Source organism: Acanthochromis polyacanthus, chromosome 17 (assembly GCF_021347895.1).
Source record: "Acanthochromis polyacanthus isolate Apoly-LR-REF ecotype Palm Island chromosome 17, KAUST_Apoly_ChrSc, whole genome shotgun sequence".
In the NCBI taxonomy this organism is placed as follows: domain Eukaryota; kingdom Metazoa; phylum Chordata; class Actinopteri; family Pomacentridae; genus Acanthochromis; species Acanthochromis polyacanthus.
In genome coordinates, this window is record NC_067129.1 from 27,864,329 (window position 1) to 27,878,202 (window position 13,874).

General features: G+C 40.4%; 1 protein-coding gene across 2 annotated transcripts in view; it reads right to left on the reverse strand.

The window, feature by feature from the left end:
* Positions 1 to 529: 529 nt before the first annotated feature.
* Positions 530 to 13,874, reverse strand: part of LOC110967312 (arrestin red cell) — a 37,744-nt gene continuing 24,399 nt past the window's right edge. Inside the window, exons 9-16 of one of the 2 annotated variants that reach the window (XM_022216885.2) lie at positions 12,721 to 12,856; positions 12,362 to 12,446; positions 10,729 to 10,801; positions 7,553 to 7,690; positions 7,381 to 7,464; positions 6,878 to 6,954; positions 6,617 to 6,671; positions 530 to 3,381 (exon numbers count right to left, since the gene is read on the reverse strand). In XM_022216885.2, coding sequence (XP_022072577.1) covers positions 3,294 to 3,381; positions 6,617 to 6,671; positions 6,878 to 6,954; positions 7,381 to 7,464; positions 7,553 to 7,690; positions 10,729 to 10,801; positions 12,362 to 12,446; positions 12,721 to 12,856 — 736 coding nt within the window. In that variant the 3' untranslated portion in view covers positions 530 to 3,293. Of the gene's footprint in view, positions 3,385 to 6,616; positions 6,672 to 6,877; positions 6,955 to 7,380; positions 7,465 to 7,552; positions 7,691 to 10,728; positions 10,802 to 12,361; positions 12,447 to 12,720; positions 12,857 to 13,874 lie in introns of both variants that reach the window. The other variant, XM_022216884.2, reaches the window with a different exon arrangement.

Sequence of the window (13,874 nt, forward strand, 5' to 3'; positions counted from 1 at the left end):
GTCCGGTAAAATGCAGCTTCAACTTTTCTGTCATTAAAACCGAACGTCACAAACTAAGGCAGCAGAAGAAGTAGAGGTGGCAAACTTGACCTACTTGTTTCTCAACAGTCAAAAAAACGGCCGAAATAAAAATGCAAAACTTCAAAATGTGCGTAAAAGTTAATCATTGGTAACAGTTTAAGTCAACAAAAGGTCTCAAACTTGAGCTACTTGTTAACCATAAAAAACAACAACAAAGCAGCTAAAATTAAAACATCGCTGCTACGACTAACTCGTTTTCACGTTTATGTGAATATGTGGGATGCTGGCTGAAACAGCTGCTCAGTTTTGTTTTGTATTTAGAAAATTAACGTGAGTTTTTTGTGCAGCTTTTCCAAATCTTCAGGCTTTAACTTTTCTAATGCAAAACTTTAAAACGTGCGTAAAAGTACATGATTAGAAACAGTTAAAGTTCAGAAAATTACTAAGATGGCATCAAATCTGGCTGAAAACGACCCAAACTGCAGAATGAGCAGGCGGCAACGATGTCTGTTAGTTCATTTTACCTTTAATAATAAAAAGAAAACTAAAATAATCTCAAAATAAAAAATACATGGCAAAACAATAGACTCTTAAATGATTATGAGGATAATCATGGTCGCAATGATGATACAGTAGAATAATAATAGTCACCATAATAATAATAATAATAATCAGAAGCATAATAATCATAATTCTATCTTTTCTGGTGTCGGCCCACCAGCAGAATCACTTCCTGTTTATAGACAGTATGGTAGCATCGCACAGGCCGGGGCGTGGCACTTTTTCAAAAATATTTTCACACTTAGCAAAGTTACCCCACATATGCACGACAAAATAAGGACAGAATCACAGCTCGTACGATTCACAGCACTGCTTGGAAAATTAAAAAAAAGAAATCCGAGAAATTAAAAACATGCTCCGCGTCGGCTTCTTCTTCTTCCCTTCTGAGCGAAGGATGGACAAGGAGGAGGAGGAGGGGGGAGGTTGGCAGTTTAGAGGTTAAAAAAAAGATTTAGAAAAACGGCGTCCGAACGATCAAACGGCGTCTAAAAGATCAAACGGCATCCGATCGATCGAACGGCGTCCAAAGGATCAAACATTCAAAAAGCAGAAGCTGAGAGTTTGTCATCCATCAAAGTGCAGAAACTCCCGAAACGTCCAAGTGTGCAGGCTTTTATTTTGAAAACACGAGGAATTGAAGTTTTGGAGAAAGGAGGAGATAAAAGTGGAGGTTTTAAACGTTTAGCGGGACACTGCTGCTGCTGGCGGCTCGAGCGTTTCATGGCACCGATCGACTTTGGTCTTTAATCAATAATTTATTACCAAACTGGAATTCTCTTTAGAAAACGCCCAAAGATTCAGAAGAAACAATCATTTTAATCTTTTTTTTTTTTAGCACAAAATGTTTCAGAAAGTCAAATAAATCTGCAGTAAAGGCTCCAATCTATAGATAAATCCATAAACATCTTTTTTCAACAACTAAAGACGAATTAAAGGTATTTGTTAAAGAACGTTACAGGACGAAATTCAGCTTTAAAAAAAAATCTAAATACAAGAATTAGTCGAGGAAACGACGATAACGACACTTTCAGGATCTGAATTCTTAATTTTACAAGACTTTACAAGAATAAAGTCAGAATTTCTACAAAAAAATGATGAATAAAAATTATGAAATTAGGAGAATGTTTCAGGTTTCTTGATTTTAGATTAAACCAACATTATTGGTGTCATTTTAAAAATCAGAATATTGACAGAAGTTATTTTTAAGGACTGTTTTCATTTTAAACTTAAAATCAGTCGTTTAAGAAAAAAAACAATTTATCAACTTGAAAGTGAAGTTTTAGAGACAAATTATAGGAATTGGAAAGATTTAGTTTGAATAACACGGAAACAGAACAATGAATGTTGGCATCTTCTAAATGATTTTAGGAACAACGTGAATAAAAATTGGCAAATGATGGACTGGTTGGCAGCAGCGCGGCGTTGAAGGCTCAAATTAAACGATTTGAGCATCCGGACAATAAAAAGCAGCGAGCAGCAGATCCTCCTCCAACGTTTATAAACCTCCAGCAGAAACTAAAAGTCAGCGTTTCTTTTTAAACCCTTTCAAAGTAAAAGTTTTATAATATTAAAGTGAATTCAGCTCCTTCATGGATACAAAAACTAACTTTTATCTGAACGGTGAAAACAACAGAGAAATGTGAAGCTGAGACGTCAATAAATTTACTGATTTCATTTCTGTCAACAAATTCAAGGAAAAGACGAAAACCAACAAAATAAAAGACTTTAAAGTCTTTCATTCTAAAAGCAAACAGAAAAACTAAATGTGCAAAAACTCGTTTATTTCAACCTGAAAAAGAAAACTTTCATTTACAAACTAACTTCACTTAACAGATGAAATCACTGTTTACACTCTGCAGCGGGCTCTTATTCTGAAAATATCAAGCTATTATTTGTGTAATATTCATTTAAATTGGACTTTCATAAGAAGACGTTTTTCTGTTTATTTTCCTGTTTGAGGAGAAATGAGGCCAAATACTGAGAAGAAAATTCTGTTTTAAGGGGAAAAGTTTCATTTTGATGATTAATTGTCTGGAAATTTATTTTGAAAAATCAAATGTTTTTAGTGAAAATTGTGGAAAAAAGGCTAAATTTCTTCTCAGTGTTCCTTCTTCCTGCTTCTTTCAGCTTATGATAAATCAGCGCTTTACAAACTTCTTTCTTTCCGACCATAAAGCTGACGGTCGTCTGGTTCTGCAGGTTATTTCTTGTTTTTATTCTGATCAGGAACCAACCCCAGCATTTGGTTTTTATCTTGTCCTTTTGTTTGTTGACTAAACCCGGAGCGTCTGCTGCAGCTATGAGGGTCTGAAGGTCTAATGAGGAGGAATCATGGAGACGTGAGGCGGGTGGATGCTGGTGAATCGTGTAAGACTTCTGTGAGCGTTTGTGATAAAAAGCGTCGACAGGATTCACTGAAAGAGAAAAACCAAACCAAGCGGCTCTCGACTGCTCGTAGACTTCTCTTTTTTTTTTCAAATATAGATTCTGTTTGTACAAGACGGCGAGAAAACGGTCGACATTCAGAAACGTTTCAAAATTAAAGACAAGCTGCTCCTTCGGGCTCCGCCCACAAACACCTCCGGCCTTCGGCCTAAACACGACGAGGAACGATGGAGACGAAGGACGGCGGCGAGACGAAGCAGGAAGAGCAGCAGCGACGTTCCGAACCTCCTCCTCCTTAGAGGGAATGTCGCTGAACGGATCAGGATTCAGCAGTCCTCGTCCTTATCGTCCACCACACCCTTCAGCCGCAGACGAGCAAAGTCCTCGAACACGAAGTCATCGTCCTGGGAGATGCTGCTGAGAGACGATCAATCAATAATCAAGAATCAGAGTTCTAAAATGAACTTCAGGCTACAAACTGTTTTTACTGAACCAGAATCAATAAATTCAGGAAACAGTCTGAGATAAGCTGGATAGCATGCTAACTAGTTAGCAGTCTTTAGCATGCTGAATAGTTAGCAGCAGTTAGCATGCTGACTAGTTAGCAGCAGTTAGCATGCTGACTAGTTAGCAGCAGTTAGCATGCTGACTAGTTAGCAGTCGATAGCATGCTGACTAGTTAGCAGTCGATAGCATGCTGACTAGTTAGCAGTCGATAGCATGCTCACTAGTTAGCAACAGTTAGCATGCTGACTAGTTAGCAGCAGCTAGCATGCTGACTAGTTAGCAGCAGTTAGCATGCTGACTAGTTAGCAGCAGTTAGCATGCTGACTAGTTAGCAGCAGTTAGCATGCTGACTAGTTAGCAGTCGATAGCATGCTGACTAGTTAGCAGTCGATAGCATGCTGACTAGTTAGCAGCAGCTAGCATGCTGACTAGTTAGCAGCAGCTAGCATGCTGACTAGTTAGCAGCAGTTAGCATGCTGACTAGTTAGCAGCAGTTAGCATGCTGACTAGTTAGCAGCAGTTAGCATGCTGACTAGTTTGCAGTCGATAGCATGCTGACTAGTTAGCAGTCGATAGCATGCTGACTAGTTAGCAGTCGATAGCATGCTCACTAGTTAGCAGTCAATAGCATGCTCACTAGTTAGCAACAGCTAGCATGCTGACTAGTTAGCAGCAGCTAGCATGCTGACTAGTTAGCAGCAGTTAGCATGCTGACTAGTTAGCAGCAGTTAGCATGCTGACTAGTTAGCAGTCGATAGCATGCTGATTAGTTAGCAGTTGTTAGCATGCTGACTAGATAGCAGCAGTTAGCATGCTGACTAGTTAGCAGCAGTTAGCATGCTGACTAGTTAGCAGTCGATAGCATGCTGACTAGTTAGCAGCAGTTAGCATGCTGACTAGTTAGCAGCAGTTAGCATGCTGATTAGTTAGCAGTCGATAGCATGCTGACTAGTTAGCAGTCGTTAGCATGCTGATTAGTTAGCAGTTGTTAGCATGCTGACTAGTTAGCAGTCTTTAGGATGCTGACTAGTTAGCAGCAGTTAGCATGCTAATTAGTTAGCAGTCGTTAGCATGCTGACTACTGTAATTTCCGGACTATAAGCTGCTACTTTTTTCTCACGCTTTGGACCGTGCGGCTTATTCAACGATGCAGCTAATTATAGATTTTTACGTGTGAGCTTCAAGCCATCATTAAGTTTAGCCCCATCACATCAGACCAATAAAATTACCAAACAGGTCACAGTGGACCACTGACTCTGTTCGAATTAAATTAAACACACACTAAATTCTTCAGATCAGTCATTCTGCGCTTCATGCACACACCCTCATCATGGAAAACACAAAGAAATGCGTATGATGCAGCTGTTGCAGGCCAAGCCTGCTCTTCTTTAACCTTGGCAGGTTACCGTGTGTGTGTGTGACGTGAGGAGGAGCGCTGCAGCTGTGTGTGTGTGTGTGTGTGTGTGTGTGTGTGTGTGTGTGTGTGTGTGTGTGTGTGTGTGTGTGTGTGTGTGTGTGTGTGTGTGACGTGAGGAGGAGCGCTGGAGCTGTGTGTGTGTGTTGCAGACACGTGTGTAAACGGAGGCAGAGCGAAATGCACCATGATGATATACAATACAATAAAAAACTTAAAGATAAGTTAAGCGCTAGCGCTAAGTTAAGCGTAGTAGCGCTACCCGAGGCTGCCCAACCACGGCAGAATCGGGTTGGTAACACAGCTTTTAAGTTAAAGGCAATTAATTGATCTGCCTGTCGAAGAAGGAAATAGAACTGCTGCACGTTAGCTTGGCATCAATGAATCAATGGTGAGACATTGGAGTTGGCAGCGTGAACTGACTCAGTGTTTCACTGCCCTGTTACAGGCACTGTTAGGAAAAAAGTATGAATTTAATTACAAGTGTTGCAGGCCAAGCCTGCTCCTTTAACCTAGGCACGTAGCGGTGGGCGCGTGTGTGTGTGAGTGTGTGTATGTGTGCGAGTGAAGAGTATGTAATGGGGCCCTCGGCGGGTGTGTGTCGGCAGCAGAGACGGAGAGATATGTGGAGCTGCACATGATGAGACAGAAGTTATTGAAAAGAAGTACGAGAAGTCGATGTATGCTCCAAGCAGTAAGTGTGGACAGTCACTGCTGGTAAATAAAGTGCCCTGTTCTTCCCAAATGCAAAGTTTTATTGGACTATATATTGGCTGTTACCACCAACGAGCCGTGCTAAGCTAGGCGGGCTAGCACTACCCGAGGCTGCCCAACCTCGGTTCGGCGGCTGACAGAAAACGGGTCGGTAACACAAGTTAAATAAAATCTTTCTATGCAAATATCTCATGTTACAACGTGGACACCCACGGCTTATTGTCAAGTGCGGCTTATATATGTACAAAACTTCATTTTTTTAAAATTTAGTGGGTGCAGCTTATATTCAGGTGCGCTCAATAGTCAAAATACGGTAGTTAGCAGTCGATAGCATGCTGACCAGTTAGCAGTCGATAGCATGCTAACTAGCACTGTTTCCTTCGGGCTGTTCTGGGGGTTCATATGGGTTCTGTAAGCATCTTGGCACAATCTGACTGTAATTGGCGCTATATAAATAAAATTGAATGGCTAGCAGTCATTAGCATGCTGACTAGTTAGTCGTTACGATGCTAACCCAGCTAGTTAGCATGCTGACAACTGCCAACTAGCTGGTTAGCAGTCATTAGCATGCTGACTAGTTAGCAGCAGTTAGCATGCTAATAGTTAGTTGCTAGCAGTTGTTAGAATGCTGACTAGTTAGCAGTCGTTAGGTTGCTGACAGCAGCCAACTAGCTGGTTAGCAGACATTAGCATACTGATTAGTTAGCATTCGAAATAGGTAGCAGCTACTAGCAGTTGTTAGAATGCTGACTAGTCTGCAGTTGTTAGCATGTTGACTAGTTAGCGGTCATTAGCATGCTAACGACACTAACTAGCTAGAAGTTCATTAGTGGAAGCTAAAGTTCACGTCAGCAGATGTTGAGATATTTCGAACTGCTAATGAAGCTAAGCGTAGCTAACATCTGGATTTAATAAACTTTATGGTGATTTCATCAGTGGAACTGTGACATCACAGCTGCCCTTTCAGTAGAAAAGTCTGGTTCATCTACATAAAGATTTAAAATAAAAACTCACTTTGTGTCGAATTCTATCAAGTTGGTATCGATGGGCGGGTCCATCTCAGGAACAGCTGTAACACACACACACACACACACACACACACACACACACACACACACACACACACACACACACACACACACACACACACACACACACACACACACACACACACACACACACACACACACACACACACGAATCAGCATTAAACGGTTGCCATGGAGACGGCCTGTCATCACGACAACAGAGGGAGGCTGGACGTGGATGACTCACCTGACTGTGGACGAGACGCCGGCGGCTCCACAGGTTTAGGATGCATCAGGATGAAGGGAAGCTCTACCGACACGTCACTGGACAGGAAACAAAAGTTTCAAAATAAAACAACACATCACTGGACAAGAAGCAGGAGTTTCAAAATAAAATGACACATTTGCTGCTGTTATTAACCCTAACAAATTAAAAGTTTATTAACTGTCTCAGATGATCCCATTTAGACAATAATTTAATATTAAAGCATAAATGTAGAAATTTATTCAGTATATTCTGATCTGAGGAGTTTTATCTTCATTTATCCTTTATAAATCTTTCTAGATTTTCTGCTAAAACGAATCAAAGTGGCTCAATCAGGTAGAAAAGTTCAAAGAAAATGAGTATTCACCAAGTATTTCATCATAAAGTATTCTGTGTTTATTGTTGACAGATTATTTAAAATGATCCAGTGAAGTATTTGAGGTTTTTTTATTATAATATTAATATATATTGATTTATTTATTTACCCTCCACGAGAAACCACCAGCTTCACTTTGACTCTGTAGGAAACCAGAATCCCCAGAACCTCCTTATTGGTGACGTCCTTCACTCTGGAACACAATAAACAACACAATAAACAACACAGTAACACAATGCAGCAGGGTTGGTAGTGTGTTATTGTGTATATTTGTGTGTTACATGGTGGATGAGGCCAGGTTGGTGTCTTCATGCTTCAGTTTCCCGTCCAGAGCCAGTCCTCTCTTCTCTCGGTTCTTGTCCAGCGTCGGGGTCAGAGTGTAAACCTTACAGAAGGTGGAGCTGGATGACACCTGGTCACTGTGGAAACCATACGCTGCTGTCAATCAACTGGTTAAACCCCACCTCCTCCTGTTAGTTTAAATTACAGCTCATTTATTATTATTACAACTCAGACGTCCGTAGAAAACTAACAAATAACCATCTTTAATCCAGTTTATAGCAGCTGTAAACTGATTTAGATTAATTTATTCAGTTTATCTCTGGTTTAAACCAACAAACATCAAACTTGTATTAACTTTTCCTCATTAAAGCCAATTTAAACCAGTTTACAAGTAAAACAAATCAGTTCCAGCTGGTATAAACAAGTTTTAAAACAGTTTCTCTCTTTTTAAATCCATTTCACAAACAAAAACTTGAACACATTTTAATTCAGTTTATCTTAAACATCACTTTGTTCTTGTCTCTAAAGTGGTGCAGCTCCATTTAAAGCCATTAAACCAATAATTCAGCTTATCGCTGGTTTAAAACGAACTTTGTTCTAGCTGGAACTAGTTAAAGCTCTTTAAACCAGTTTAAAGACATTTATCTCTTCTATAAACCAGTTTAAATGCATTTATCTCTTCTATAAACCGGTTTAAAGATACTGGTCTCTTTCGCAAACTGGCTTTAAACCGAATTAAAATACTTTTTCTTGTTTATTCCAGTTAAAACCTATCTATATTCTGTGGTTTTAAAACCTCATTTCATTCAGTTTTAGTTTTTTAATCCAGCTCCAACTAAATATAAATGAGTTTAAAGTCACTTTGATTGAGCTCCTCTTTGGTTTGAATGATATTTTGTTTGTTTAAATACCTAAAATCATGTTTACATCGATGTGTTTCAGGTTTCAACCAGATTCATTTAATTCTAAGACACTTTAAAGTATAATACTACTTAGAGGTGTGCGATAAGGCGAGACCTATCATCATGACGATAGAAAAGTCTCCACGATAGGCCTTTTTAGAGTTATCGTATATCTCGTGATAAAGTCACTGCATTATAAAGTGAATGCACGTTCTATGATTTGCAGCTCTATACTTGTATGGTACGACGGTGTCATTCGCCAAAAATAAAAGATCTACAAGCTAACAACGCGTCTCTGTTGTGCTGCAACGCAACGCGTTGCCTTGTTGAAAATCTGTTGTGTTCTCAGGAGCGGGAGCGGGGCTTGTGGCGAAGACGGCCCAGGGGGGCCGCGGCGGCGGCTGCTGCTGCTTGTGGCGGAGACGGCCCGAATATTCGGATCCGTTAGTCTGGTCTCGGGTCCAAATTTTGCCTTCGTTTTGTCCTCAGTTAAACTGAAGAATTCCCAAACACTGGTCGTGACGTCAGTCGGCAGCCACCCGGCCATTCAGGTGGGGTTTACAAACACGAATGGAGGAGCCGAAATGAGCCGAAGGGAAGAGACGAGCTCCGAATATTTTCGTCTGGGGGGAGGAAGGGGTGATCACACAGACATATGTGTATATGTCATAGACGTGTATATATTTTTATGTGATCACAGGACGGGATGAGCCGATGTGGGCTGAAGGTGGAAGGAAGACAGTAACGCTGCATATTCTTGTGTGGGGTAGGGGGTGGGGTGGGGTTGGCGAATATCCGGATACCGCCGTAGTGAACGAATATTTGGATATTCGGGTCCAGCCCTAGCTGACTGTCACAGCATCTACCTCCATCTCCAGCACTTCACAGAGACAGCCCGAGGAAGAAACCCCCGCCCCCCCAAAGAAAGCTAAGAAAACACTGGCCAGCTTTTTGAAGACCTCTACTGTAACTGCAGCTGGCACATCTGCTTCATCCCTAAAAGAAGCAATAGAGGCAGAATTTAAGTCCTACCTGTCAGGACCAAATGCAGACAGTGAAATGGACCCTTTGGAATGGTGGCAAAAATATGAGGGAAACTTTCCAAGGGTTAGCCACCTAGCTAGAAAGTATCTGTGTGTTCAAGCAACTAGTGCTCCTTCAGAGCGAGTGTCCAGCACTGGTGGCAATATTGTCACATGCCAAAGGGCAACTCTCAAACCAGAGAAAGATGACCAACTGATTTTCCTGGCAAAAAATCTGTGATCGTGTTCAATGAGTCTTACAAAAAGTAAAGTTAAAAAAAAAGAAAGATTTGAAAGACATGTTCTAAGTCTAGTCAGGATTCGGACAGTATTGCACTTGGTTGGTTCTGTTGTTCTCATATTTATTTATTTTCAATAAGGTATTTACTATTTATATTGTTTTTCCCTTTTGAAACAGATACAGTTATGCTCAAGTCTTTGCACTTCAGGTCTAAAGTTTACATTTTAATTTAACTGCGTTGCACTGACCTTTCCTCATTGATGTATTTTATTTTGTTTATTCTTATTCCTTTTTATGTTTATTCTAGTAGTGCAACCTGAAACAATTGTTTTACTGAGAAACTGTGCCTTGAATATAGCGCACTTTACTTTGTTGTTTACTGGAAGATGTTGCGGAATAAAACCAGAGCAACTCGTCTAAATGGTCTTTCATTTAGTTTTTGTTACCCTGTAGGTGGTTCTCCTGTTAAGTAACTTGAAAAATAACCATAAAAACCGCATTAAAAAATATCGTGATAGTATCGTGTATCGTGACACTGGTTGAAAAAATATCGTGAAACTATATTTTTCCTATCGCACACCCCTAATACTACTGCTAGTATTTAACTCAAGGAAATATTTCACATTTTTCAGGATCTAAGTCGAGCTAATTCGCCAAAACAAGACAAAAAAAATGAAAATTGAGCATTTCAGTAGATGTAGTTTTAATCTTTAAACAGTAAAGAATGACCAAATCAAACTGAGTGGATGCCGACCATTTAAATCAATGGTTCTCAACCCTGTTCCTCAGGACCCACTGTCCTGCATGTTTTAGATGCTTCCTGCTCCAACACACCTGACTCAAATGATCAGCTCGTTATCAGGCTTCTGCAGAGGCTTGATGACGAGCTGATCATTTGAATCAGGTGTGTTGGAGCAGGGAAGCATCTAAAACATGCAGGACAGTGGGTCCTGAGGAACAGGGTTGAGAACCACTGATTTAAATAATGATGGATGTACTCTTGGACTTACTCTGCCTCCAGCTGGGCCACTGGACATTTATACTGGGCAGTGCTGAACAGGCAGATATCTGCATACTGACGCACTGAGGACACAAAACAACAACATTACTCACCAAGTCAAGTTTTCTTACAAAATATCTAGAAAATCATCAAAATGAACACTAAATCCTCATTTGTTTTACATTTTATTTGACATATTTTGCCTTTTTAAAAAGATTTTTTACCAATATTTATGTGGAAATGAAGAAAAAAATGGTGGTTTCATCCTAAATGTAATAAAACTTCTAATAATCTGTAGAAAACTCACTAAACTTCTGCTCTGGAGATCAAGACTGAGATAAAGACCCTAAAACATACTGGGAACCAATCCAAAGATACTAAAACATACCGGGAACCAATCCAAAGACACTAAAACATACCGGGAACCAATCCAAAGATACTAAAACATACCGGGAACCAATCCAAAGACACTAAAACATACCGGGAACCAATCCAAAGACCCTAAAACATACCGGGAACCAATCCAAAGACCCTAAAACATACCGGGAACCAATCCAAAGACACTAAAACATACCGGGAACCAATCCAAAGACACTAAAACATACCGGGAACCAATCCAAAGACACTAAAACATACCGGGAACCAATCCAAAGACCCTAAAACATACCGGGAACCAATCCAAAGATACTAAAACATACCGGGAACCAATCCAAAGATAACCGGGAACCAATCCAAAGACCCTAAAACATACTGGGAACCAATCCAAAGATACTAAAGCATACTAGGAACCAATCCAAAGATACTAAAACATACCGGGAACCAATCCAAAGATACTAAAACATACCGGGAACCAATCCAAAGATAACCGGGAACCAATCCAAAGACCCTAAAACATACTGAGAACCAATCCAAAGATACTAAAACATACCGGGAACCAATCTAAAGATACTAAAGCATACTGGGAACCAATCCACGATACTAAAACATACCGGGAACCAATCCAAAGATACTAAAACATACCGGGAACCAATCCAAAGATAACCGGGAACCAATCCAAAGATAACCGGGAACCAATCCAAAGACCCTAAAACATACTGAGAACCAATCCAAAGATACTAAAACATACCGGGAACCAATCTAAAGATACTAAAACATACTGGGAACCAATCCAAAGAGGACAAATCATGTTCTCCACTGAAAATGAGCAAAAATATCCACAAAAAATAAAAAATAAAAATAAAAAAATCAGACAGTTGAGGCAAAATGGTCTACTTCCTGTTGGGTTTAGGGGATGGCTACCAAATGTAATTGATGTAGATGAAACCTCCCGTTTGTAGTAATGTAACACGGGGTGCTATTTTGCCACAAATGTCCCATAAAATATCAAATTTGTCACCAGTTCTGATATGTTTGCAGATTTTCGGTAGTTGCTGAGCTGCTTTAGGCCTCAGAAATGGATTCATTCGAGTGAAAATAATTCCTACACACCGTCGGGGCTCAGGCCGCCCTGATAAGAGTTTTACCAGATAAAACCTGAACAAACTTAAACTCTTCACTCAGGATGAAGAACATCTTTAAAGCGTTTTTAGCTGGGTTGAGGTTAGTGCTAATGAAGTGTAAAGAAAAACTAGATGGAGACCAACCGGAGATCTTGACTCTCTTCACTGTCTTGGTGGAGTTGTTGGTGACGTGGACGTTGACGCTGATTGGCTCTCCGTGGTAATATAGCTGCATGCAAAGCATCATGGGAGAAAGAGGTTTGACGTCAGCACATTTTCTTCTACTGAGGAACAGAATCGGCTGTAATAACATGACTATTAAAGCAGCAGGTTGTTATTAAATCTGACGCATCAAAGCTTCATTAACCGTCCAGTGTTTCTCAACATCAGGATTACGTCTTACTCTGATTTTATTCTTCTTTAAACATTTATTTTCAATAATTTACTAAATTATATATTACTAAATATTAACAAACACAACGCTAATTCGATGTTTTCTCTACCTCTTTGTCCAGAGACGCTTCCAAGTGCAAAGATCTGTCCGACATCAAGAAGCTGCGAGTCGTCTCCACCATGGGCTGAGGACCTGGCTTCTCTGGAGCGTACTGGACCTTCCTGATCACCAGACGCACCGAGTTCCTGTAGACAACACCAGTTAGAGTTACAGACTGTAGACGACACCAGTTAGAGACTGTAGACGACACCAGTTAGAGACTGTAGACGACACCAGTTAGAGACTGTAGACGACACCAGTTAGAGTTACAGACTGTAGACGACTTATTGGTTAAAAACTGGTCTTACTGGTTATAAACTGGTCTTACTGGTTATAACCTGGTTATAAATGGTCTTACTGGCTATAAAATCATTATAAACTGGTCTTACTGGTTATAAACTAGTCTTACTGTTATAAACTGGTCTTACTGTTATAAACAGTAAGCATGGCTCAGTGGTTAGAGTGGCCGTCTTGCAACCGGAGGGTGGCCGGTTCGATCCTTGGCCCGTTGTGCTCATGTCAAGGTGACAAGACACCAAACCCCTAATTGCTTCTGATGGGTCGTGGTTAGCTGCCTTGCATGGCAGCTTCGGCCATCACTGTGTGAATGTATGTGTGAACGTGTGTGTGAATGGGTGAATGTGACGTATCTTGTAAAGCGCTTTGGGTACCTTACAGGTATAGTAAAGCGCTATATAAATAGAGACCATTTACCATTTACTGGTAAATGGGCTTACTGGTTATAAACTGGTCTTACTGGTTATAAATGTCTTACTGGTTATAAATGGTCTTACTGGCTATAAACTGGTTACAAACTGGTCATACTTGTTATAAACTGTCTAACTGGTTATAAACCAGCGCTTGATTTAGACAGTCGCCAGGTCGCCATTTGCGACTAAAAACAGATTTTGGCGACCAAAAATGACAAAAAAACACACTGGTTAGGGGCCCAAATATTTTGATTTGGGCTACTGATCTCCAAATCCAAGTTTCAGGGATGGCAATTTTCCACGGATCCGCGGATTTCCGCTGATTTAATTTCAAATTTGAACACTTTATCGATGTTAACGTCGTTAACATCTCGCGGGAGTCCGCGAGACTCCGTCGGATCCAGAACCAGCCCAGAATGTGGTGGCGGCATCCGGAGGACGGCACCAACTGAGC